The sequence below is a fragment of the Oryctolagus cuniculus genome, chromosome 6 (assembly GCF_964237555.1).
Source record: "Oryctolagus cuniculus chromosome 6, mOryCun1.1, whole genome shotgun sequence".
Lineage (NCBI taxonomy): Eukaryota > Metazoa > Chordata > Mammalia > Lagomorpha > Leporidae > Oryctolagus > Oryctolagus cuniculus.
Genome location: NC_091437.1, coordinates 59,213,868 through 59,241,053, shown reverse-complemented (window position 1 = coordinate 59,241,053; position 27,186 = coordinate 59,213,868). Strand labels below are relative to the sequence as shown.

The window sequence follows — 27,186 nt, the reverse complement described above, 5'->3', positions numbered from 1 at the left end:
CACTCGTGGACCTTCGGCTTCCAAACTGTGAGCTAAATAAACGCTCTTTTTAAAATAGGAAGACCGCCTTGGGGATTTTGTCACAGTAATGCGAAATTGACTAATACAAATATTTTTTTAAAATCAAGTTTTCAACTGATGTTGAGCACTGTGAGAAAATGCCCATGATACAACATTAAGTGAACAAAAGATAAACACTTGATTCTAATTTTATCAGAAATATATGCATAGAGTGCCATGGAAACGAATGCACAAGAAGATAGGAAGGAAATACGAAAATGCAAGGGTAGTTAGGAGGGTGCTTCAGAAAGTTCACGGGAATTGGCTTAGAAGGGAAGTTTATTCTGGTGCTAAAACCCTGAGATCTGTGCATCTTAGGAGTCTTCAAGGAATTTGTAAAAATGCGTATTATGTAAAAACTGGATTTAAAATTTTTTTGTGCTAAAACCATTCAGTTTTCCATGAACTTTTCCCCCTTATTTTTAAATTTATTTTTGTTTATTTGAAAGACAGGGAGACAAGAGAGATCTTCCACCTGGAGATCTTCCCTTCCCAAATGCCTGCCATAGCTGGGGCAGGGCCAGCTGAAGCCAGGAGCCAGCCACTTGATCTGGGTAATCCTAGATAGGCTGCAGGGACCCGATTTAGCCATCACTTCCATCACCTGTGGCCTCCCAGGGTGTGCATTAGCAGGAAGCTGGAGTCAGCAGCAGAGCCGGACTTGAACCCGGGTACTCTGATAGCGGGATGTAGGTGTCCCAAGTGCCGCTGTAACGGCTGCCCCGGATGCCTGCCCCTCCCGTGAGCATCTCAGAGTACTCTCCTGGATTGATTCTGTAATCAGGAAAAGCAGCATGTCCAACAGTAGACTAAAGCAAGCACTTCCTTGAAAAGGCGTTCTAGACAAGTGGTTGTTTCTGGGAGCCCCTTGGTGCGGTGCCCGTTTCCTGCCCTGCCCCATCCGTGCTGTCCTGCCAGGCCAAGCCCGCAGGGGTTGCCTCGCCTCTCCCTGGGCTTCTGCTTGCGTTGGGCCCTGCTCTTGCCACCACTCTCTGCTTCTGGCCCCCTCCATGGCACTTGTTCTTCCTGTCTCCTGTGGCCCCACCCAGGCCCTACCGCAGTGCCCGATGCAGAGCACAGCAGGTGGGGATGGCGTCAGCCCTTCACGGCTGTGCGACCTTTGGGGGGGGTCACTTCACCTCTAAGTGAAGCTGCCATAGAGTGACGGTGGTAACCCCACCAGCACCACCAGGTTATGGCGTTACAGAGGGTAACTCGGAGCGTGGCCCTGTGCTCCTTGGCCCTCAGCACAGACTCCACAGAGCGTGCAGAGCATCTGTGAAGTGCCCAGTGCTGCCGGGCACTGGGTGAGCAAACAGGTGACAGGCATGGCCCTGTGCTCCCACCCCAGGGGGAACAGCAGGCTCTAATGGAGCTGTCCCACTGAAAACCACAGTCCACCTGCAGCCAGTGTCCTGTGTGGCCCCTCAAAGTGGGTGTGTGTCAGCGGGAAGCATTGTGGGGGAAGGGGTCCCTCCAGGCCACAGGTGCAGGGAGTGACAGAGAACCCTGCTCTGTCACTGAGTATGGGGAAGGTGGGCTCTGTCTGCAGAGGCCTGGTGAGTATGGGGTGAAAGTAACCCTGGCAACAGGGCACAGCACAGGTTAAGACTGTTGGAGAGGCTGGGTTACAATGTATGTGGCAGGGACCCCTCAGAAAAGGTGGGGTCACCCCACTCTGTCCAACAAGCTGTGTGTCTACCAGGTATGGTCCCTGACTGAGACAGGCAAAGACAGCACAGCGCTGGCCTGGGCCTGACCCTCTGGGGAGAGCTGGCCAGCCGCAGGCAGGAATCTGGCACCACCGGGAGGCCGCGTCTCACCTGTGCCATGCCGGCAAAGCCCCTCTCCGGGCCTGATGAGAGGAACACAGCCATTTCCCTGGGCGCCTCCCAGATGCCACTGCACACACTGATGAGCCCCATTCGGCCCTCCCCACCGGCACACGTGGGGAAGTCGCACAATGGGAGAACCCCGAGGCTCCCAGAGATGCAGCGAGTCAGACAAGGTCTGATCCCGGGGAGACAGGAATGCGAGTGTAACCCAGGCTGCGTGCCTGCAACGCCAGCCCCTCGACACACGCGAGTCTGCCTGCAAAGCATAGTTGTTCTCCTTGAGCTCCTAGCGCCCCCAGCTCATGGACTCAGGCTCAGGCCAAGCTGCCTCGGGGGTGGGGGTGGGGGTGGTTTCTGTCTCCAGGGGAAGGGGGAGGCCCCAACAAGCACTGCACTACCCCAGTGTCCACTGAGCAGCCCCCAGGCCAGGGCCAGCCAGGCTGAGATGCCTGGGACAGGCTGGCCACCTCCGGCTCCTGACTTTACCTGGGCTACAGCCAGGATCTTCCCTTCCTCTCTCCGGTCAAGTACTTCTGGGGCTGGAAGTAAAGCGGCACTTATGCCCCGGGGCACCCATCTTTGTGTGAAGATGAACGTGAAGGCAGGAGGTACTGTGGACCGAAGCTGAAGGACCAACTGAGGCCGTGTGCCGGGGCAGGAGGGATGAGATATGCCGAGAGAAGGCACCAGAAGTGAGAGGAGGAACTGAGACTGAGCTTGGGGACAGATCCACCCAGTGGGCAGTGCTGTTTATCCATGATGGGGATGGCGGGGTGGGGGTGCGGTGGTGGGGGGTGCCCTAGCGTGGGATGCTGCTCAGACACTAGGGGCAGAGGCTGGACAGGCAGAGGCAGTGCTGGGGATACAGATTTGGGAGCCAGTGGCTTAGAGATGACATTCACAGCCCGGTGAGCTGCTGAGATCACCTGGACAAAGGGGTAAATAAGGAGAAGCCTTGTGGCAGTCTGCTAACATCTACAGTTGTTTTTATAGACTTCTCCACGTGCATGTTGCATTACACAATTTAAGACGATACAGAGGAAAGCGAGAGCACACCCAGGATCTCGACCTGGGGCTCTCCACACAGGCCGCCCAGGCAGGAGCAGGAGGAGCCATGGGGGAGGATGACCACCACGTGTTTGGGGATACCCAGCAGCCACAAGCAGCACCCAGAAGCTGGGGAGAGACCCTCTGTGTGCCCTGTGCCCAGCGGAAGAGCCTAGGGACAGGAGCTGGGCATGTGGCGCTGCAGGGTGAGCCTGGCTGCCTGCAGTGCAGTGCGGGGCAGCGTCCCTGGGCTCCGGAGATGAGCTGGAGAGGGCACTGTGACAGCAGAGATGGGCCTGCTGGGGGCACTAGTCGGGGGCTCAGTTCTGTGCTCCTGGGGATAATTCGGTAGAGAACAGAGAAAGGGGACAGATACTCTCAAGGTCTAAGAATAGGTAGAGGGGTTAGGGGCAGAGCTCCCTCCTCCTCTGCCCAAGGCAGACAGGGGCAGGTGTCACGAAGGAAAGATCTGGGTGTTGACTTGGGCTTGCTGGGGTGGCCCCTGCTCTGCTTTCCCAGAGGCTGCCCTCCTGCCAGCCAAAGATGACCAGACTGAAGGCAATGGATCCTGACTGGACCCCGCCAGTCCTGGCTGTGGCCTCGGGGTCTGCACCTGCAAAGTGGAGACCCATACCCCTGTGTCACTGGCCTGTGGGAGGACTCAGCAGGGAAGAATTGTGGAGTAACGATGCGTGGCCCCTTGCCAGGAGTCCTTAGTGGGATAGGCCAGCAGTCACAGAGTGGCGATCTCACCCCTGACTGGGAAAGGCCAATCCTTCTGGCAACCTGCCATGCAAATACCTTCCTGCTGGGGACGGGGAGGTGGGCACTGGCCTGGGCTCTTTGGAAGGAAAACAGTAACTGCAAAGGCCAGTTGTCCTGTGCCGCTGCCCACAGGGGCTGTGCGTGAAGCTATCTGCAGCCACTCCTCCCTGCCTGATGGGTTCTCGAGGCTCTCACACTGAGATACTTCCCAGGTCCCAGGCCAAAGTCTTCCCCCTCTACCATGGCCACAGACCATTTGGGTGGCCTTAGGCAAAGCCCTGCCTCTCTCTGGGCCTGTTTCCTCACCTGCAGCCTGGAGGGGTGCACTGAGCCCTCCACGCCCTGTGTGTAGAGGGATATGTTCAAGACTTTATCAGATCCCTTGTTCATAACACTAAAGAAAACCCTGACTCAGAAACACTGACAGTTACATGGCCTTTGCCAAGTTCTCTCTCAATGCCAAGTCTGCAAATGGGGGCAACACTGTTTTCTGCCTCAGGGCTCTCGTGAGGACGCCCCTGCAAGCTCTCAGCACTGGGGCTGGGCACCCAGTAGGTGCACAGTAACCGCTCTCAAAGTTTCTCAGCGCTTTCAGATAAGGGAAACGACCCTCTGGCGAGGCCCCCATCCTTCTTCCAGGGAGAGGTAAGGGCTGGGAGGGGGAGCCCTAACCCAACCCAATCATTGTCCCACCCCCTGGCCGTGGCCATGGGTTTGGAGATGGGTACACAACCCAAGCCAGACAGATGAGGCAAAGTCTTGTGACTACAACTAGATCGTTGGGAAAAGCCCATTTCCTTCTGCTGGATTTGTCAAGCTGGTGAGGCACGGGCCTGGAGCTGCCAGCCACTTTCCCTCTGCCCCACAGGGTAAGCTCGGCTGAGCATGAAGCCAGCGACGGCAACAGTGGCGTGAGAAATGAAATCCAACCAATAGACCCAGTGCTGCATCCAGCCAGGCCCAAAGCAGCTGTTCCCTGGAGTGTCCAGTCACATAAGACATGAGCTCCCTTTTGCATAAATGAGATTAAACGGGGCTTCTCTCATGACCAAAGATTTCTGACAATGCAGCGTGTAACGCCGTAGCCTGGGGCTGGCATCACTTGTTCTGCCTGACCAGCCTCCTACCGTGGGCCACAGGGCGGCCGTAGGGCTCCCACACTGTTGGCCCTGAGCTGCCTGGGAAGGGGGAGCAGGCTGCACTGGGGCAGTGTGAGGTCTGAACATGGGAGCCCTGGGAAGGGGGTGCCTGGAGCAGGAGAGACAACTTTTCATGTGCCACAAACTTCCCCTCCATTAGCTCATGTTACCTCTGCAAAGGAAAAGTCACTCTTTACTGATTATAAAAGCAATACAAGCCTGCTTGCTTTCTCTCTCTCTCTCCCCACCATCGGTGTATATATATTTTTAAAGTTTCAGACATATAAAAAAGGAAGTGAAGTTTACCCATCATCCCATGACCCAAGGATGAAAGTCTTCTAATCTCATTTCCCCCTTTTATTCACTTTTATGAACACTGTCCTGTAGCACCTGCACCTGGTATGTCCCAGCAACTCAGGCCTCTCGGGGACAACCACAGAGAGGGAAACTGAGGCACGGGTCTGCTGGATTCACTGACATTCCATCAGAATCTGCTTCTCCTTCCCTTCCAGGGGCGTCAAACACCACAAGGGTTCACAGCAGCTTGCTGAGTGAGCAAATAGACGGGGTGGGGGCAGTGGCAGAGCCCGGGTCTCCTCCCAGGAGTACGCTGTCTCATTCAGTCCTCAAAGGCTGCTGCCAGTTTACAGTGTACCAAACCCTCACCCACTTGCTGCGCCTGTCAGCGGCTGGGGTTTCTAAGCTGCTGCTTGGAGACACAGGCTGTGAACAGGCAGGGCAATGAGGCAGGACAGCACTCCCATTTTCCAGGAGCTCTCAGAGAGTCACGGGAGTTCTGGGAACCTGCACTTCCTGGAGGTGAAACTCTGGCCCATTTGCAGATGCACACGATATTTCTTAGCCTTCTATGTGCCAGGCACTGTGCTGATCTCTCTCACCCAGCATCTCTTGTAACCCCACTAACAAGCCCATGAGGTGGGCACTGCTGTGAACCCAGTTTACAGACATAAAAACTCAAGGCGTGGGGCAGCATTGTGGCAGACTGGGTTAAGCCACCACCTGCAGTGCCGGCATCCCCTATGGGTGCCGGTTCAAGTCCCAGTGGCTCCATTTCTGAGCCAGCTCTCTGCTATGGCCTGGGAAAGCAGTGGAAGATGGCCCAAGTGTTTGGGCTCCTGCACCCATGTGGGAGACCCAGAAGAAGCTCCTGGCTCTTGGCTTCAGCCTGGTCCAGCCATGGTCATTGTAGCCATTTGGGGAGTGAACCAGCAGATGGAGGATCTCTCTCTGTCTATCTCTCTAACTCTGCCTTTCAAATAAAATAAATAAGTATTTTTTAAAAATCACTTGCACAAACTCTCACAGCTACTAAACTTCAGAGCCAGAATTTTGAACCCAAAGTAGTCCGTTTTTGGGTGCCATCTGCGACAATCGTATTCAAATCCCAATGAAAAGACTTCACCCTACTCAGCAAGATCAAGAGTGGAAAATATCCTTAGTAAGCTAATATAGAAAAAAATGTGTGCAGCAGCCTTCAAATGTGCCTTAAGCAGCTGTAGCCTTTCTCAAAAAAAAGGCACAGAGAGGTTCTGTCACCAGGCCAGGGCCACACCGGGCAAGTGGAGAATCAGGAGGGGAAGAGGTCCCTGTGCCTCCCTGCTGCCTTCTGCCCTCAGGGAGGCGCTGGGGAGCCACAGCCTGCATTCGTGAACTGTCCCTCTGTGCCCTGTGTTGGGCGTGGAGGGCAAGGAGCCCAAGCTGGCTTTCCCTCAAAGTACAAGGCTCAAAATCCAGAGACAGCCCAACACTCAACTCTACATCCTGGGAATCTGCATCAGGAAACACCACTCGGTGATAAGAAGGAACAAGCTACTGATACGGCAACAACAGGGATGCACCTCACAAAGACTGCTGAGATAAAGAACCCACACACCAGTGCCTACAGACGTGTGAGTCCCCTTCGGTGAAGTTCAACAGCAGGCAAAATTAATCCACGGTGAAAGACCGGAACAGTGGCAACCTCTGTAGAAGGGCGGGGGTTGACTTGGGAAGGGCAGTGGGAACCTTCCTGGGTTACAGACAGGTGCACAGATCCGTGCCTTTCACTGCAGGGAATTTACTTAGAGGGCTGTGTCCTGACGCCCTGAGGAACCTGTCCCGTCCCCCAGAGGTTGAGGCTGGGTTGCTTCAGGGGCAATGTGCAGGTTCAAGGGCTAAGAGCTCAGACAGGAAACAGAATAGTACAGGTCCAGGTTTCCCTTGGGGTGGAGAAATGTTAGAGACAGTGGTGATGGTTTCCAACTGAATGTCACTCTACTGTACCCTTTAAAAGGGTTACTTCCATGTGCATTTTAATTCAGTTTTCCAAAGAGCAAAAATATCCATCAGGTGTCAAGACAAGGGCGTGAGTTCTACTCCCCCTGAGTTCTCAACATCAAGACTTCAGCACCAATGGCTGCCTCCCCGGTGAGAGCCCAGTTCCTCCTCATCCGCCTGCCTGGTGAACGGGTGCGGGCCTGGCTCTGACTCCCCTGCCTGATGGCTGCTGGCGGGGCAGGCGCCACACAGGTGCCTGCAGCAGACCCAAGTTTGGCTGCTGAGTGAGTACACCAAGGGATGAGTGAGCAGGTGCCTGTGTGAACAACCACATAAGTACATGCGGGAATGAGTTCATGAATGGGTGAGTAAATGAACAGAGTGAATGAACGAGTGAGAAGCAAGGGACGAGTGAGAAGCAAGGGACCCGGAGGAAGGGCATGGACGCCAAGCCAGCCCTTGGGGGTTCCAATGCTAGCTTTGCAACACAGGGATGTAACCCCTCTGTGCCTCAGCTGGCTCATCTGCCCATGCGGGAGGCAGGCTGCCTGAGAAATCAATGAGCTGCAATACACAGAGAGCTTGGGCAGCACCTTTCAAAAGAAGCCTTGAGAACATGGCTGTGAGTGATAAAGGCGCCCTAGGACCCTGCCTGCAGGGGGCAAGGATGGGCTGGGCCACCCTCCCCCTCCAGCGGCCCGAGACCTACCCAGCAGCTGCACCTCATCCGTAATGCCGTACACGTCAATGAGCGCCCACAGCGGGCCGCCCACGGCCACGCCGCAGTGGAAGAGCACGGGTTCACCATCGTTGACGCTGTAGAAGACGCGGCCGTGGCGGTCCACCCAGTAGGCCAGCACTGTATCGCGCAGCGCCAGGTTCTCAGGCAGCGCCTTGGCCCAGTAGCCTGGCCGCGTGACCAGGTCGGGGCACGCGTACTTGGGGATGTCCTGGACGCTCATGAGCGACGGATCGTGCACCGTGAAGCCGAAGCGCAGCGCGCCGCTCCAGCCAGGGCGCACAGCCACCAGGCGCAGGCGCACCTGTTCGTACAGGCGGATGGGCCGCTGCGTGAAGGTGACGCCGTTGCAGAAGCTGTTACGCCGCGTGGCGCGGCGCGAGTGGCCGTCTAGCCGCACGTTCTTGCCCTTGGCCTGCGCGTGGAAGCGCGGCGCCTCGCCCAGGACCGGGCGCCGCTCGGGGCCAGGGCCGCAGCACGGCCGGGTGGCAAGGAGGCGCGCCGGTGGGCTTGCATCTGCAGGAAGAGACACACAGCGCGGTTAGGCCCCTGGGGACTGCTGTGGGCTCTGAGTCCACTTCTGGTCATCATTGCCCCTTTAGAGCCCACCCTGGCCAGACCAAAGCCAGACCTGGCCAGACCAAAGCCACAGCCAAGTCACTATGCACACCCTCAGACCTGCTCACACCAGGGAGCTGCCACAACAGGGCCCAAGGACTTCTCCATCCCCACCCAATCCCTCCGAACCTACAGGGCCGTCACAGGCCATCTTTGGGCTACAGAGTCCCTCTACAGGGGCCCTGGGATCTTGGCGGGGGCTGTGGGGGGTGGGAGAGATGGGGCAGTGGGCTGCGGCTCCTGGGCAAGTGTTGTTGAGAAGCAAGGTCTGCGGATGCTACTGAACTCCAAAGCTGCTAACAAAGTGGATGGAGATCCTAGAATACTACTAGTGCATGCACAGTCCACCGCTGCTGAGGCTCCCAAGCAAAACCAAGCTGACCAAGCCACGCTCTGTGACTTCCTCTCCCCCTGACTCACTGACAATGACAAGCAAGGCTGGTTTTCCTAGGACACACACCTTTGGGAAGCCTGCTCCGAAGGACTTGGGGCCCCTGGGCTGGTCTCCTCCCAAAGCATCCGGACCCAGGTGGCCCAGGCCTGGGTGGGGTGGGCAGCCTGGGAGGCAGCAGGGTGGGCAATGGCTTCAGGAGGCACTGTAGCCCACTCACAAACAGCAGCCAAGGACAGTGCTCATGGCAACTGCTCACAAACCACAGGCCAGCCGAGGCGCACAGCGAGATGAGCCACAACCTCCCAGGGAATGAATGAGAGCCCCCCGCAGGGATCCACCCTCCCACACTCAGCCGGGTCTTGCACTGCGCTCTGGGCACACCAGGGGCTGATGGGAGCTAGGGCAGGAGAGAACAAAGAGGAGGACGCCATGAAGAGGCAAACAAGGCACAGCTCCGTTCCCTTGGCCCCAGGGGAAGGAAGCCCCAGGCACGGAGGAAGGACATGGGGCAAGGAAGCTCAGAGGTCCCTCTCCAAACAGAAGCCACTGACCCACCCAGGACAAAATGCTAGGAATAAAGCCAAGGTCCCACATGAGATAAAGGAGCCTAAGGGACCTCGGTCACTGAGGAGATGCTGAGTGACTGTGTAGTGTGTGCTGGGCACCATGCCTGCCCCTGGGAACACAGCCGTCACCAAGACAGGTGGAGCTGACAGTCCAGCCGGCAAAGTCAGACAATGAATACAACACACTCGGCCTGGTGGGATGCACTACGGAGAAAAATGCCGCCATGGAAGCAGGGCAGAGACAGGTGTTCCCTTAGGACCCCAAGGAGGGCCTGTGACATTTCAGCCCAGACCCGGAGGGAGGGAGAGACCATCAGGGTAGTTGGTGGGGGCGCATCCCAGGCAGGGGGACCAGCCAGAGCAAAGGCCCTGTGGTGGGAGTGTGCTGAGGTGGTGGAGAAAGAAGGCAGCCAGTGGAGCAGGCAGGGGGTAAGCAGGCGGAGAGAGGAGGGAGATGCCGTCAGAGCTGAGACCGGTGTGAGAGCCTGTGGCTGCTTGCTTTTTCTACAACCATTTTACTCTGAGGGAGGTGAGCCACTCTGGCAGGCCTGGCACAGGGAAGGGGCAGGGGTGCTGAGGCCACTGCATGCAGAGTGGGCTGCTGGGGAGGTGTGGTGGGCAAGGAAGCTGGAGGCTTCTCCAGGGCACAGGGGATGTGGCTCCGGGGGCGGGGGGTGGGACGGTGAGCTGGGGGTACATACAGGTTTATTTTGAGACTTGGAGGCTTTAATTCAGTTTTTTTTTTCTTTTTTGACAGGCAGAGTGGACAGTGAGAGAGAGAGAGAGACAGAGAGAAAGGTCTTCCTTTGCCGTTGGTTCACCCTCCAATGGCCGCCGCGGCCGGCGCGCTGCGGCCAGCGCACCGCGCTGATCCGATGGCAGGAGCCAGGAGCCAGGTGCTTTTCCTGGTCTCCCATGGGGTGCAGGGCCCAAGCACCTGGGCCATCCTCCACTGCACTCCCTGGCCACAGCAGAGAGCTGGCCTGGAAGAGGGGCAACCGGGACAGAATCCGGCGCCCCAACCGGGACTAGAACCTGGTGTGCCAGCGCCGCTAGGCAGAGGATTAGCCTACTGAGCCATGGCGCTGGCCTTTAATTCAGTTTTACAGAGAGAAATAAAAAAAAATCCACTATATTTGCTTTGGATATTTCAATTATATGCCATGGATTAAACCATTCTCAGTGGCCTGGTTCTGTACCAGACACTCAGGAAGCAAGGCTGGGGGTGGGGGGGATGTAGGGATGGATGCTGGGCGCAGGTGCACGTCCATTTCCTCTTTGAGTCCCCTGTGCCCAGCAAAGTTCAGCTACTGTATTATAGTCAGAACAACCCAGAGATCACTTCCTCCAACAAGCCCATTTTACAGATGGGAAAATGGGCTAAGAGAGGGAAAGGGGCCTGCCCAAGCACAGGGTCAGCCAGGCAGGTAGCTCTTCTGACCGGGCCATGCCTGATGCAGGGAGACAGAAGTCAGAAGTCATTTTTACCCAAGGAGAGTGAGGCCCCAAGCACCACCTCCCAAGGCTTGGGCCATGAGGAAGGTCTCCCTCCAACAACCTCAGTCACCTGGGCACCAGCTGCCTCCACCTGCCCTCCCTCCATCCCTCCTTTTCCAGTTACTATGCCCTAGTTTTCCTCAGAGGCCCAGCTTCCCCCAGCTAGTGAGCTGACTCCACTCCAAAGGTAGCCTTCGGGATGTGAGCCAGGCCCCTTGGATGACTTGGGGTTTTCGGCTAGCGAAGCCCTCTTTTGCTCATAAGCCAGGTCGAGCTGGGTTTCTGAGGCTTACAACCAAAGCTGTCCTGACCGACAGACACACCTTGTATGCAGTGAGCACAAGAGGGACACTGCCCCTGGGCCAGTCACTTGCCACGCGCTTCCTCACTTAATCCTCACAAGGAACCCCAGGAGGCAAGGACTGCTGTGAGCCAGCCCACAGAATTGGAGCTCCAGAGAGGCTGAGTCAGGGCCCAGGGTCACACAGCTGGTGGCACCCGGGCCAGGCCTCTGTGCCGCCTGGACCTGTCATTTAAACCAGTTTTCCACAGGCCCCCTGCCCTTGGACAACTAACATGGGATGGAGAGAACGGCTGGGCCACTGCATGCAGAGTGGGCTGCTGGGGACGTCAGATAGGGAGGCAGGAGGCCACCTGGGGATGCCCTGCACCGCTGGGCAGGCCCGCCAGGCAGAGAGCTGCACCAGGCAGGCAGCAGGCAAAATGTCCACTCATTCAGTGCTTCACTCACTCGACATTTCTGCAGATCCCACACCCCTGGCTCTCATGGAGACCAGGTCTCCCCAGTCACAGCTGAGTACCCAGTGATACAGGGCAGGCTAGGCTCTCAGTACTCAGGAGCTACAGGGGCCTGGAGGAGGCCCCCGGCTTGGCCAGGGACTGGGGGTGGTGGTGATGCCTACCCAGCCGGCTGTTGAGGCAGCAGAGAGGAATGCTAGGGGCAGAGGCAGGGGGAACTGGAACTTGTGGGGAGGGTAGAGCAGTGGCATGGGTGCAGCAGAGGGTATGCCCTGTGGCTATCAGGGGCGAGGGTGCCACAGGCATCATAGGGACCAGGCTCAGAACACATGGCACAGGCAAGAGGAGCTGTGGCAGGGCCTCCAGCTGAGCAGGGCCACGGCCAGGCCAGTGCTGCCTGTTAGGGAGGGATGGACGCAGGCCTCACAAGCGTGAGACGACCGGCTGGCTGGAGGCTGCCGCAGACAGGCAGAGCCAAATGGGTGGTGGAACCGTCACCCAGGTGTAAGTCAGGGGCAGCCCACGGACAGCAGTGGCTGTGGCTTTGACCATGCCACTCAGCTGCACTGCGGCTCCCTCCCAGTGCCCAAACAGGCCAAAGTCCCCTCCGACTGGCAGAGTGCCCAGACCGGCCTTACTTGATTGTTTTTATCTCCTTCCCTGTCACCTGTATTTTCCCGCCTCATCTCTCCATCCGTGTCTTTACAAAACCTGGCGAATCCCCAGCAGCTGTTCTGTAAGGGCTGTTCACAGACATCAGGGGACTGGGGCGGGAGACACGTGGCCCTGGTCCCCGCAAACCCTGCTACCTGTTAGTGTGACACACGGCCAAAAGCCCACGCAGCGTGCGTGTGTGCTGTGAGCCGATTCCCTTCAAGGGAACAACGGATATACACCCTACTTTTCTCCTCACACAGGGGCCAGGGCCCGGACATGAGACAAGGAGAACCAGAGTGAAGCCCTTTCTAAGAGGATGCGTTATTTACGCAAGTTGGAGACGCTGAAAACAAAAGAACAGCAATAAGCAATCTCGAAGTGGTAGGCGGATGTGTGCGTTTAGCTGGGAACGGGGAGACCGGCTGCTCCCCAGAATTGGAAAGTGGGAGGTGGACTCATGCCATCCCCACCCCCACCCCCGTGGGGATGTCCATGGCAAACCTGGGTGTTCATATTTAAGTCGCTGCCACAGACATGCGCTGGCCACGTGAGAGAGCAAATCCCACCCTCCACGTCTCTCCAGGTCACACCCCACCTCTCACTGCGTTTTGTATTGCCTCCGCGCACGGGAGAGCCTTTGGCCATGCTTCCCGGGGTGCCAGACCCTGGGTCAGATTTTGGTAGTCGTGACTGCAACAGGTTCTCAGCGCAAATGCTCCCCTACAGCAGGACTGGGTCTGTTTTCTAGAGACAAGAGAACAGAGCTCTAGGTGGTAAGGACACTTCCTGCAGTGGCAGGGGCAGCGGGGAGGTGTGGACCCAGCTCTGTGGGACCCTAAACCAGAGCGCCTCCTCCTGCCCCTCTGCCCTCCACAGGCACCCAGCACCGTGCCTTGTCTTTCCTGGCTCAGCATGGCACTCAACAGGCTCTCCCACACGGCTTCCTACAGAGTATTCTTTGTGTCTGTAGAATATTCCCCTACTGTGCCCCTCCTGGGGATGACAGCAGCTGTGCCCCCAAATGGCTGAAGGGTACAGAGGTTGTCAGGGCCAGAATCAGACTGACACCCTGTCAGTGCCAGCAGGACGCCCCAGACCATGCCCGGGGCCACCTCCTATGGCCCTGTCCTTCCATGTCAGGTGGAGGTCGGAGGCCTGCTGCCTCGTGTGTGTGTGTTTGGGGGGGCCAGGGTGCTGCCACTGGCTGGTGACCCCTCTCATCTTCCAGGCAAGATCTGGGTCCAGGGACTTCAAGAACAAGTTGGGGAAGGGGATCCAGCAGAGACCTCTGCAGCAGATGGGCAGAGCTGGAGCGGGGATGGGAGGAGGAGGGCAAAGCTGAGAGGTCAGGCAGGGGACTGGACCCTGGCCAAGTCGGTGTCCGTCTCAGGCTGCTGGCAGGGGTGACAGAGTTAAGACAGACCCTAGTCCAAGTGCTGGCACATAGTAGATGCTCAGTGAACGGCCACTTCCCTTTCCCACGGGGACCGTCGCTGAGTGAGCTGCTTGCCTCCATTTTGCCCATTTGTGTTTTTTTTGTAAATCTTGACTTCAGAGGTAGCTAAGAAGAACACCAGCTTGAAAGTCAGTCAGGCTCAAGTTTAAACTCTATTTTTATCATTTGCTCCCTGTAGTCTATTTTTCTTTTTAAGGATTTATTTTGTTTGAAAGGCAGGGTGAGTGAAAGAGAGAGAGAGGAGAGAGAGAGAGAGAGAGAGAGAGAGAGGAGAGAGAGAGAGAGTCATCTGTCCATCTTCTGAGTCACTCCCCAAATGTCCACAAGAGTCAGGGCCGAGCCAGGCTGATGCCAGGAACCTGGCCCTCCATCCGGGTCTCCCACATGGGTGGCACAGGCCCAGATACCTGGGCCATCTTCTGCTGCCTCCCTAGGCGCCTTAGCAGGGAGCTGGATCAGAAGCGGAACAGCCTAGCCTTGAGCTGGCACTCTGATACGGGATGCCGGCGCCACAGTGGGGGCTTAACCCAGGGCACCACAATGCCATCCCCGCCTCGTGTGAGCTTGGGGGCTGCACCTCACTTCTCTGGACAGCCCCTCCCCCCCGGACCTAGAAAACAAGTCATAGACAGCTCCCACTTGCAGGGCTGCCGTGGGTATGGACAAGGCCGACTCGTCCGACCCACAGTGCAGGTGGGGCACCTAGCAGGTGCCCAGTGAACACCTACTCCCTTCCTGCCATCACTTTAGCGATTCCGCTCCCTACCCCCTGCTCAACACCGCCTGTGCCGCTGGGAAGCACAGTCTGGGCGGTTCTCCCGTGGCAGGCTCATGACCTCGGCCAGAAAAGGCCTCTTGAAGTCCCCGGGCTGCTTCCCCTTGATGTCCAAGGCCACAGGCCTATTTTTAAGCCATCTCAGCCGTGTCCCAAATGTGCACCACACCACCTCCTGAATGGTCCTCACTCATCTCCCCGGCCCAGGCCTTGCTTTGATCTAAAAAGAGCCAGAGGAAAGGGCACCCCCCGGCCAGGAGGTTGGTGGGGAAGCAACAGCCACTGAGTCCCTGGCATCCAGCAGGTGGCGTCGGGCCTAGAAGCCACTGGGCAAAGGGGCTTGCCCACTGGGACACCGGCCTGTGCTGCCTGCCCTGCTGGCGAATCACTGCCCCTGCGTGCGCCTGGCCCATGCCTTCGTTGATTGGCTTTTGTTTTCAGGATGAGCCTGCTGGGGAGTTTTTGCTGACCTTGTTTCCCTGACAAGGAAGCCAAGGCTCGGGGGGACCATGCTGGTGTCCTCCTCCCACCCTCCTCAAGGTGGCCACTTCTAACCTTCGGCCGGGGCTGGGGGACAGGGGTCGTGGATGCTGTCAGGAGCAACAGTGCTTTGTGCAAGGCCTCTGCCCCTGGAGACAGCCCTACACCCACATCCAGCGCTCTACTTCCCGGGCCTCACTGCCGCCTCCGTGCTCAGACTGTGGACCTTGAGTGAGAAAGTTCTGGTTCCAGTGACATTGGCCCAAGTCCAAAATGCAAAACCAACAGGGCAGGTGTTGTGGCCTAGATGCTGCGTGCAGATGCCCGCATGCCAGGTCGGAGAGCCCGGGTTCCAGTCCCAGCTCCACTTTGAACTTCAGCTGCTTGCTAATGCCTACCCTGGGAGGAGGCAGCAGTGTTGGCTCTAGTCCTTGGGTCCCTGCCATCTACATGGGAGAGCTGGATGGAGTTCTGGGCTCCTGGCTTCAGTCTGGCCCAGCCCTGGCTGTTGGTGGGCATTTGGGGAGTGAACCATCAGATGGGAGCTATCTCTTTGCCTTTTGAATGCAATAAATAAAAAGTTAAAACAAATCAAAATGCAAGCCAAGGCTGTGGGAAGCAACATGGGGCGTGTACTATGTAAACACGTGTGTGTGTGCGTATGTGTGTGCGCGTGCACACAGGCATGCATGTGGCGGGTTGAGCTCTAGCGAGAGAAGGCAAGGCTTCCCGCCACACCAGGAGCTCAAGGCAGTGGCCTCCTTTCCCATTGGTGGGTTTAAAAGTGGGCTGGATAAAAAAAATAACCGCTTCCTCCCCTCTGCCAAACAGGGCAGTGACAGGCGCCCTGTGACAGGCGCCAGTTTCCCGGGACTTTGCTCTGTCTCGGAGGCCTGCTTGGCCAGCACCCTAGGTGGAAGAGGGCCAGCCTGGGCTGGAAAGCGACCTGGCTCCCCTCCCCTGGGCTCTGCAAACAAAACTGGCAACAGCTGCGAGGAGGCCCCAGAGGGAGGCCAGGGGCCGGGCGGCGAGGCGGCTGGGAAGCAGGCTAAGGGACAGCAGCCTGGCTGGGTGGGCTCTGAGAGTCCCCAGGGTGAGGTCATCCCGACACCCCCTTGAAGCTGCTGAGCCGGAGCTGGGATCCCCATGCTGGCTTCCACCCTCCACTGGGCCCCTTCAGCACGCTTGGTTCTCGATAAAGTGACCCTGGAAACCCCAGCTTCGCAGGCCAGGGCCTCTGAGGTGGAGAGAGGGGGGAAGTGCCCGCACTCATTCCTCCCCAAGCACACCACTTCCTTCCTAGGTGACACGGACACAGCTTCTGCTCTGTGCCTGGGCCTGCGCTGGCCACAGTGGGGCTCACGCTGACCGGCCTCACACTGTCCCTGCCCCCAGAGCCTGGGGTGGTGGTGGTGGGGACAAGCAGACACCCCTACCACACAGGGTGCTCAGCACCCAGGGCCGGGCTGCGGGGCAGCTGCTCTGCAGCCAGAGGACCAAGGGCTGGGAAGTGTATTTCAGGCAGAGGGGACGGCACCTGCAAAGGTCTGGAGGGGAGAGAGTGTGCACTGGGGGCACTGCCAGGAGGACGGAGCAGAAGGGAGAGGGGTGAATGGGGCGGGAGTCGGGGGCTACAGCCCTCAGGGTCTTCAAGGCCATGCATGGGAGTTTAGAGATTCCGAGAAAACTCTAGGGGGCACTGAAGGGCTGGAAGCAGAGAAGAAATCCCCGTGAAATCCCTGGAGAAGTAGCTTCAGCCCCGGGGTTTCCTTTCTTCCCTGCCTGCCTGCCTGTCAAAATGACCTGGCAGAGGAGGCGTGAGCAAAACAGCCCAGGTTTTGAACGCCGCGACCAACGGCTGGCGTGGGGCTGCTCTGCGCGCCTGCGTCTCCTCCAGGCGCTCCCTGGCAGCTGCTGCGTGCGCTGAGCTGGCGCAATCTGCCAGACCTGAGCGTCTCCTTCCCTCTGCCTTGGGGGATAGCTGTACCCACTCCACCCCCCCAGCCTGGGTGATGCCCTTCTGGCTGGCTGATCTGAAACCCAGCCCCAGGCAAGCACCTGGCAGGGCCTCCCAAGCAGTTGGGCCTTGGAACAGTGGGTCCCCTGGCCCTGCTTTTCAGGGTGCAGAGCCTGCTGGAGGAGGATGGGCGCCTGGAGCCAGGCACTGGGCAAGGTGCGGGCTGGCCCCAGGGGCTCGCTCACATGCTGACCTGCAAGGCATAAGGCTGCACTCGGGACACAGAGCTCAAGCTACCTCCCGGCAAAGACGGTGAGCCAGGGCCCTGCTCGGTCTCAGGAAGGAAGCTCTGGCTGGGGGCGGGGCAGGGCTGGGGTGGATGTCATCAATCAGCTTGTGTGGAGCTGCTCCAAGGCCACGGTCAGGAGGAACTTGGGATGAACAATAAGCAGAGCAGCTAAAAAAGGAAAGTGGGAAAACTGATTACAGGGGCGGGGCAGGGCGGGTGGAAGGGGGGGCGGAGCCCAGCGTCCCTGAGGTCTGAGAAAGACTTGGGGGTGGGGCATGATGGGGGAGGCGACCTACCCAGGACATCTATGGGAGCCTCCCCCCAGCGCCGAGGGGACACTCAGAGAGGTGCTGAGGCCACGCAGCCTGGATAGAATGGAGCTAGCGTTTGAACACAGCCTAGCTCCTGGCTCTCGGCTCCCAAGGACAGAAGAAGCCAGCCCTGCAGCGAAGGGACAGAGCATGGTGCTGGCACACAGTAGGTCGACTGCATTGGTTTCCTTCCCCCAAGAAGCAACTCTGATATCAGACTGCCTCTCCCACTCTGTGCCCCACCCTGCAGATACTGCTTCCTCTCCTCCCTCCCCTCACCCATCACCGGGGCTTCCTCCTCCAGGGCCTGCCGGGCCCCAGAGAGCAGGTGAGTGGGGACAAAGATGCCCGAAGGAAGCCTGCACGGACCTCTGCCCCCTTCCCCAAGAAGTAAAGGGAGAACACTGAGAAATGACAAACCCTGGAGCCCTGATAAGAGTCGCTGTCCCATAGGCTGCGGTGATCTGAGAGCCCTTGGCTCACTGGGACCTCGCTCCAGCCCTAGGATCCCATTTCACAGATGTGGACAGTTGGCCCACACAGCTAGAGAGCTTGCCCCAGGTCATGGCACACCCAGATAGCAGGGTCGGGATCCACTTGGATCTGAGTCCAGAGCCCAGGCACACTCAGCTCTCTGCAGACGTGACGGGACTGCTTGGTCCCCACCTCATGTGTTGCAGTGCATGTCTCCTGCCTGGAGCCCCGACCGGGGGCTGGGCTTGCACTTCCCATGGAATCTCCCGTTCAGCCCTCATCGCAACCCCGAACCCCAAGGGGGTGGGAGCAGCCATCATGACCCCAAAGACAGGAAATGGAAATGCAGAGTGGAGAAGCAACCTGCCCAGGGCCACGAAGCTCACAGAGGGTGGAACCGAGATTCGAACCCGAGACTGCCTCCAGAGCCAGTCTTTCAGGGGCCAGCCAAGCCCCGATCTGTCCTTGCTGCATGACTTGTGCAAGGCTCCTGTCCTCGTGCTTCCATCTTCTCCACGGGAGGTGGCCCTTGTGGGTCCTGGGTGAGCGTGTGCAAGGACAGAGGCTCCGTGCCACTGCCAGACACATGGGAATTCCACGCTGCCACCCCTGCCCTGGAACAACCCAGCAGCCGCAGGAAAGGGAGCGCCATGAGCAGCAGGAAGAGCCGCCTGGCTGGCGTGGAAAGTTACCGAGCAGCCCTGGCTGGGAGACACCGGGACAGGGTGCCCACCCACCTCATAAATCCATCATCCTCGGGGCAAAAGGAAAGAAACCATGTGCCCAAGGAGTGCAATTATGGTATCAACAGCATGCGATGTTCAGGATGTCAACAAAATGCACCTTCTAATAGCAGCAGGCATCCTGCCGAGCGCCGCTAAGCCCACACACCCCCGCCGCACCCGCTCCCCAGTGGCTTACCCATTACAGAACCCTCTCCTGCTGCCTGAGGCGGGGCGGGGGCTGGATTGGAGCCGTGCTGAGCCCCGGCCATATCAGGAACGAGAGGAGAAGGCACGAGCGTGGCCGTCCCAAACCCCACTCAGAAGCACCTGCTGCGGGGGCTGAAAAAGCGCTAAGGCTGGGACGCTGGGGCGTGGGGAGACACCAGGGCTGAGGCAGGTGGCTTCCTTGTTCTGTGCCTCAGTGTCCTGATCTACGAAATGGGCCTGAACCCCACCGCCATGCACAAGTGGCAGGAAGACTGAGGGAAGATGGGACAAACAGGGGATCGGAAGAGTGCTGCATATCAACCCCTCAAGACCCCAGGGTCAAAAGGCACCTTAAGGGGCTATGAATTCATCTGGGATCCACCAGATGCTCTGGTGGCCTTTGCCACACCTGTGAACCTCAGTGACATGCCTGCGACAGGTACCTCCTCCCCATTCCACGCCCTGCCAGCCCCCGCAGTTAGAAAGTCCCTCCTTTGACTGAACTGCCTCCGTGTAGGGATGTGCACACACTGGTCATGGCTGTGGTTGGTCCCTTTCCCATCGTATCTGCAGGTAGCTGTCCCACTGTGGCGGTCCCCTGGGGACTCCTTGCTTCCCTGGGGACAGCCCCGACTTCACTTTCCAGAAAGCCCTCGGGACATCAGCTGTCCCCGACCTGCTTTGGCAAGGGGCTGAAGCTCTGCACGCCAGACCCTGGGGTCCCTCACAGTCTCTCTCTGTCTCCCTTGGGAGCACCTGACCCCTGCTCAGCATGGAGCCGGGCCAGGACTCGGCCCAGGTGGGAAGGACTCGGGCTGGAGCAGTTACCAGCTCAGCCGATAAGGACGGTACAGCGCCCGGGCAGGATGTTCCGAGGCTGTCACACACCTGTGCGCTTGCTGACTTACTGGGGGCTGCTTGGAGCCCCGGGTTGGAAGGCAAGGCTCAGGGCCAGGGGGTGTGGGCCGCATTGGGACATCTGCCAATGGGGGGTGGCGGAGGCAGACAGTGCCGGGATTTTACCCCACAGACCCATCAAGAGCCTGTGTTCTGGTTGGGCAGGAGGAAGGCGTAAAAAGCTCAGCCACATCCCTTCCCCTGTAGGGCAAGTGGTCCAAGGCCATGTCCACCTTTTGAGTTCCATCGTCCAAGGCCTGGGGTGAGGTGGGCTAGGCTGGGGAATGCACCCCTTCCACAGAAGGCTTCACTCTGGTGGCAGGGACCTGCGAACAAGAGGAAGCCCCAGGAAGCCCCAAGGCAGCATGGGGGAGGGGCTTGGGGCCTGGCAGGCCTGGGATGCGACTGTGCCCTGGCCACTTCCTGGCCACCTGACCCAGGGCAGGTCTTGTGACCCCTCTGAGGCTCATCCTGGTGATTTAAATGGCATGAAACAGACAAGGGACTTGGCAGGGGCGGGGAGGGGCAAGCAAGCCCAGGCTCTGCCCACCTGCAGCACTGCCCAGGTGAGCGCCGGCTACCTGTGGGCAGCTGCTGGGTGTCCCCCCTCTTCCCTCTCTGCTTTAAGCCCTAGCCACATACCTGGGCTTCTGCCCTTCTATTTTAAGTGCTCAGAGAGCATTGCAAAGTACAGAAAGCCCTTTGGTCCAAAAGAGGGCCCGAGCCGGCTGCTTGTCCTGGGCGAGATTAAACAGCCTGTTCTAAGGAGCCCTCGCCGTCCAGCTCTGGGAAGATGCTCCGCCCCCTGCTGCCAAATGCCCTCTGCTATCCCAGTGGGGAGCAGGCCGGCGGACAAATCCACGCCTCCTGCCAGCAGCCTGGCCTGCAAGGATGCTTCTTCCACCCCCTCTACTGCCACCACTGCCACCACCTCTCACACCATCCCCACTTGCTCGGGGACCCCCAGAACACCACAGCTCCCCAACATGTGTCCTGCTCCACCTGCTGTAGCCTTTGCACACAGAGCCCCTCTGCCTTGAACAGCTTCTCCCATTCCCTTCTCCTCACTGAAGTCTTGGCTAGAGAGAGCACACCTCCACCAGGAAGCCTTCCCAGCATCCTTCACCACTCACTGTCACTGGTGGGTTTCTCCCGCTCAAACTGGACTCACTGAGCCCAGACTGGGTTCCCCAGCCCAGCGCGGGGCCCAGCCTGGGGGCCTGGTCAACACTGACACCTGCAGAGTGTGACCTGCAGACTCCTCAGGAGCCAGGAGTCCAGGACAGAGCCCAGGCACCCTGGGAACTGCTGACAGTGCACAGGAAGGGGGCGCCTCCCACCCAGGCCTGGGGTTCCACACTCACGGGCATCTCTCGGCCAGAGACCCCAAGGGCAGGCCTGAGGCCAAGCTGACCGTGACAGCTACCGTCCTGGGCACCTGCTCTGCTCCACTCAGTTCCCATCACCGCCAGCAGCGAGGGAGCTGCCCCGGCCTCCCCGCTTGACGGTAAGGAAACCGAGGCAGACGGCGGCCAGGAACCCTGGCAGCCCGACTCCAGCATCTGCGTTCTAGAGCGTGGTTCGCCTGTGGCCTCCGACTCTCCAGCACTCTGCCAAGGCCCCGCAGAGACAAACACACCGACACTGCAGCACACACAACTCACGTGCAGCACACACACAAGTGCACAATGGAAACAAGAGGATAGGAAGCAGAAATACTACCGAATGAGTACATTCCATCGCTTTCTTTCTTATTCCACTCTGTGTCACTCAGGAGTGTTTTCCAAAGCCAGTCGTGACCCACGGCAGGCAGCCCGCGGCGGGGATAGCAAGCCTTGCTTGGGGCATTGGGCTGCTCCCTCTCCTAGGTACGGGGAAGCAGTACCTGTCAACTTGCCCCAGCCTATGAGAGCACGTGGCTCCCTTCCACCAGGGCCAGCTCCAGCAGAGCCATAGGCACTGTCCCTTGTACCCACAGCCGCACCCCCAGGGCCTGGCACACGACAGGTGCCAGATAGGTATTGATAGCCTTGCGATGACTGAGTCACAAAAGACCCTAAAGGCAGGCAGAGTGAGATGACATTTGGTTTGGGGAGGCAGGCACTCAGTTGGGCTTTCCTTCTAATGTCACCTACTCCAGGAAGTCTTCCCTGACTCCCAGAGCTGGGGTGATGGGGGTGGGGGTGGGGGAGAAGGGAACAGGAAGAGGGTAAAAACAGAGGAAGGCCCTAGCTCCTCCAGGCTGCAGGCTCGCCGCTGGGGCCACACAGCAGACAGACCCCCATCCCCTCTTCCTACTTCCACTGTTGCATGGCACCAGTCCTCAGCAGTCCTGTAGCCTCGCAGCCCTCACCTGGGAGCCGTGGCCTGTGTTGACAGCCACACGGGCTTAAGGGCTGTCGCTCTGAATGGCTCAGCTCTGCTCTCGGAATGATTCTTAATGACCAGGTGGGAGGAAGGCAGAGGGACCAGAGCGGGCAGAGACAGCCCAAGTTAACTTTACGTCATGATTTGGTGGGGAGAAGGAGGAAGAGACGTACAAAGAGGAAAGGGACTGCCACTGCCCTCACTCCCCACGGCCCAGCTGGGGACTGGGAGCAGCGGGTCTGACCCATGAAGGCTCCTTCCCTTGGCTGAATGGAAAAAGGCCTGCACGGGCAGGGTGTCTGTGAGTGTGGCGTGTGCCGTCCCTGTGCCCGGCGCAGTGTTTGTCAACTGCCTGTCCAGGAAGACTCGTTCTCCCCCTAACATCCTGTGTGCTTTTGTCCTTTACCGCTCGGAGCCTCCATTTGCTGCCCTGTAAAACGGGCACAAACATAGTCCCCTTGAAAGGGCAGTTACAAGGCTGTAAAACAGACAGCCCAGGGCTTGGCCCAGAGCAGGGTCTACACATTTTCCTCGCGCCAAATACTGGGACAATCGATGGTTGCGATGGTTGCGTTAACACTCAACAGGGCTGTGGGCTCGGCCAAGCATGGACCAACTTAATGATTAAACCCAGTGGGCAGTTTGAATCCAGCCTCTTCTCCAACCAGAACTCCAGGTGAGCCCCAAAGGCGCGCAGAGAAAGGACTGGAATGTGCTGCGGGAGAAGGGGACGAGTCCCTCCTCCCGCCCACCCCTGTCCTGGAACACTGGCCTCTCCACAACCCTCACCAGTTTACACTTCTTTCTCCCTGACTGAACCTTGATTAAGGCCAGTGGAGTGCCGAGAAAGGAGCATGTGGCGCTAGAAGTCAGACAGACCTCGGTCTTTTAAGGCCCAGCTTTGCCACTGCCTAACTGTGTGAGTCGGGGCAAGTGTGTTAACCTCGCTGTGCCTCAGTCTTCTCATCTGTGCAATGGAGAAGAATGGCTTCTGACTTTGCAGGACTGAGTCGCATCGGGTAAGACACACTGCAGGAGCTGAATAATGCAAGTTCCCGTGCTGACGCAGGCATGAATCCTCTGAAAACACGGATGGGCTCTGAGCGGGCTGCCCTGCACTGATGGCCAAGGACCTCCCCTTTCTCTGACATTTCCTTATTGCACAGTGAGGCAGGCCATGTGTACCACGGGACACCCAGTAAGTGTTATCTAACCTTGACGTGGGAGGCTACGGCATGTCAGAGGAAGAAGGCAGGACTTTGGAGCTAACTAAGCCTGAATTTCAATGCTGGTGCTGCCAACTGTGTGGGCTGGGACAAGCCAGCTGACCTCTCTGATCAGCCTTTGTTTGCCATCTGTAAAATGGGATGAGCATCCCTACCCTGCAGGACTTTTGGGAGAATTCAACTCATTCATTCGACAAGTGCAGGTGCCTTCAAAGTTCATGGGGAAATGGAATCAAAAGATAAGTTGATTTTGGTACCAAAAAAATTTGAAATCCAGGCACTGGTTTTGCATGGTATGCATTTCCCATGAATTTTTTGGGGACCCCTTGAAGGCACGGATTTCAAAACATTCTGTGGCAGAATAGACCCATCTTTTACTTCCCTGCTCTGTGAACTTCTTGAGGCACCCACATACCCCACACTAGCCCTGCTCCAGGCGCTGAACAGACAGCGTGAACAAAACAGACCGAACTCTACCTGGGCGGGGGGGCCGGTGCAGGCGATAAATGGCTGACTATACAGACAGTGAGTCACACGGGGTGACACAGGCTGGGGAGAACTGTGAAGCAAGACAAAGGGGGGGCAGGGGCAAAGGCAGGGCCCACCTGCAGCAGACACCCAGGGGAAACAAGAGGGGAGCCCTGCGGAGCTCCAGGGGAAGAATGTTCCAGAGAGAGGGCTCAGCAAGCGCAGGAGCCTGCAGGAGAAGCGGGCTGGGCGTGGAAACGAAGCCACACATGCAGGAAGCCTGGCACGGAGTCCAGGTGCTCAGCAAATGCCAGCTCTCTATTTCAAGGCCCACAGAACGAACCCCACGCATGTGTCCTTTTCCTGAGAGCGAAAGCACCAGGATTCTACAGGGCAAAGACTGAGCCAAGTATTCTGAGATGCAGGCAACATTTGTGCTCCACCACCAGCCTCTGAGCCTCTGCCAAGCACCAGGCTCCGAGCTGGGCAACCATGGATACAAGATGATCAAGACGTGGGCTCTGTCCTCAGGGAACCCCAAGGAAAGTCGTGGAGACAGGTGATGACGACAATGCACTGTGGTCAGATGAACAAGCAGACTTGAGAAGGTATCCAGGTAATGCAGCAAAGGATGGGACTGTGGGGTGGTCAGGGAAGGCTTCCTGGAAGAGCAGACAACTGAGCTAGATTTTGAAAGATGGACTAGACAAGAAAGGCTATTCCAGGTATGGGAGGCATCACCTGCTGAGCACTGGGATATAAAAAATGGTACTGTGTGTGCAAGAAACTGGTCACAGATCAGAAAAAAAAATATATAGGGCCCCTCATGTTCTTGGCACCTGCAAGCTGATACAGCTCAGGAGTCCCTAGCTGACCCCTTCCTCAAATCCAGTGCAAGCTACAAGGCACAGACAACAAGTATGAACGTCCCACCCTCTGATGCTGCAGCACAGGACAACCCACCTCATAATCCCACTTTATAATCCCACCCCAGGGCAGCCCAGGCCACAGAGCCGGCGCCCAGGGGCATGAGGACCACACAAGTCTCTGGCTGTATTTAGCCCACCTGGCGACTGGCTGGCTGCCCTGTCACTCATCCCAAGGCTGACCCACAGGTGGGAGAATGGCTTTTTTTTTTTTTTTTAAACTAGAACAGCATAAACATTTCTTAATGAAGAAACCAAACAAGGGCCCTGTGCTGTAGTGCCTGAGCCCGGTGTCTGTGTGGCCTAGGAGAAGATCCGCTGCCCACGTGGCCGCCATCCCCGGACACCTCCTGGCTGGCTGTGGGTGGCAGAGGCCACCCTCCAGCCAGCAGATCTGGGAGCCAGTCCTCCCTCAGCCACTGGCTGGCTGGTGACTTCGCCTCCCTGAGAACTTGGAAGGTTCAAGTGCACTCACCCTAAACTTGCCCAGAAGCTTCCAAAGCAGAAAGTCTGCGCCTTTTCCACATGCCGGCCTTGGGAACCTCGAGGGCTCCCCCAAGCACCACCCACCACAGTCCCCTCCAGGGGGAGGAAGCATTTATTTATTTATTTATTTTTAATAATTGCATGTAAAGCCTACAAGCACAGGCTCTGTGGGAGGTTAGAGCAGAAATGGGGCCATGTGTCCCTCTCCTAAAACCTCATCCTAAATTTGCTGCACCGCTGAATAGCTTCCCCACCGAGCAGAGCCTCTGTACTTCACACACACACACACACACACAGAGCTCATCTTCCCCTTTCCCCTCCTCCCCACCCCCAAGGATGCTATGCATGCCCAACCCTAATCCAAAATACAAGATGATCAAGACGTGGGCTCTGTCCAAAATACTTCTGAAGACTCAAGGTATGGGACTGGGGGACAGGGGTACACAGACACAGGTACCAATCGTGACTCTCTACCACCTGTGTGACCTTGCACAACTCACTTCCATCCTTCTGCCCTTCAATCTCTTCCTTTGTAAAACTGGGATAGACACTGGGACAGCCAAGCCATTTTTCGGACTGCACAGAGCCCGGCGGGGACCGGGTCTCTTCCCCGAATCGCAGGTGCTTCCCAGTAAAGCCTCCTCTGCCTCCCCACTCCCACCCCATCTCTGGATCCTCTCACTTCATGCCCGGGAATTCTGGGTTGGTTTTAACTAGGGGGCGATGCGCTCTGCTACAGCGACTCCCAGGGGGCTAAAGGAACCCGCCCCCTCCCCCCCCCCCAGTTGAGCGGACACCAGAGGGGGGCGCAGCCGGGGTGCGCGTAGGAACGCGGCTAAGCCCAGGCTACATGGGCTACTGGGGCGCTGGCCGGCTGGAAACCCGGGGACCCCTGCGAGCACCCCTGCCCCGCAACCCCCGGCCTCTGCCGTCTTGGAGCAACCAGCGGCTTCTGGCCGTCGGAAGCCCGGCTCCAGTCACCGCCCGCCCGGGGTGCCTTAGACTCGCTCCTCAGCTCCGTCGGGCTGGAACAAAGGCGGGGGTTGGGGGGGGGGCGGCATCAACCCCCACCCGCCCTTGTGCTGGCATGGCCCAAGTCGGGAGAAGAGAACGGGGGTCCCCAAGGTAACCAGGACGCGGTGCCGCCCTGTCAGAGCGCAAAGCCAAGCCACGGGGCGCGCGCGGAGCCGGGTCCGGGCGGCACCTTAGGCTCCCGCCCCGGGAGCGTCGAGGGCTCCGAGGGGCGTGGGGGTGGCTCTCCCGGAGGAGAGGACAAGCCCGGCGCCCACCTCCCGGGCAGGGCTTCCCGGCGCATACCTGGCAGGGTCCTGTGCACCGTGTTGCCCATCGCGGCTTCGGGCGCGAATTTCCGCGGCGGCGGCCCGCTCCGGGGCGCGCGAGGTTAACGCTGGGGCTGGCCGGGGGCCGGAGCCTGGGCCGGGGCCGGGGCTGGGCTCGGGCTCCCGGGCATCTCTGCTGCTCAGGCGAGCAGGCGGGCGGTAGCTGGGGTGGGCGCCGGCAAGGAGGCGGCTGCGGCGGCGGCGGCGGCAGGAGGAGGCGGAGCCATCGGCCCGGGCTCGCCGGCTCCGCCCCCGCCTCCAGCCGCCTCCAACCGTGCAGGGGCGGGGCCGCGGCCGCCGCATCTTTTGAAAGTTTGCACCGGGCGGCGGGAGAGGCTCGGCCGAACCTCCCGCCCTCGTCGCTCCCGCGCCCGGGCCGGGAAGGCGCGCTGGGCAGCTGGGTGCCCGCGTGGAGCCAGGCCGGTCGGCCGTGGCCTGGACTCCAAGGA

The 27,186-nt window shown here is 58.6% G+C and overlaps 1 protein-coding gene across 1 annotated transcript in view; it reads right to left on the bottom strand.

The window, feature by feature from the left end:
- NEURL1B (neuralized E3 ubiquitin protein ligase 1B) overlaps positions 1 to 26,894 on the bottom strand; it is a 33,514-nt gene extending 6,620 nt beyond the window's left edge. The window contains exons 1-2 of the mRNA XM_017341583.3: positions 26,715 to 26,894; positions 7,833 to 8,378 (exon numbers count right to left, since the gene is read on the bottom strand). Coding sequence (XP_017197072.2) covers positions 7,833 to 8,378; positions 26,715 to 26,745 — 577 coding nt within the window. The 5' untranslated portion in view covers positions 26,746 to 26,894. The remainder of the gene's footprint in view (positions 1 to 7,832; positions 8,379 to 26,714) is intronic.
- Positions 26,895 to 27,186: the final 292 nt, after the last annotated feature.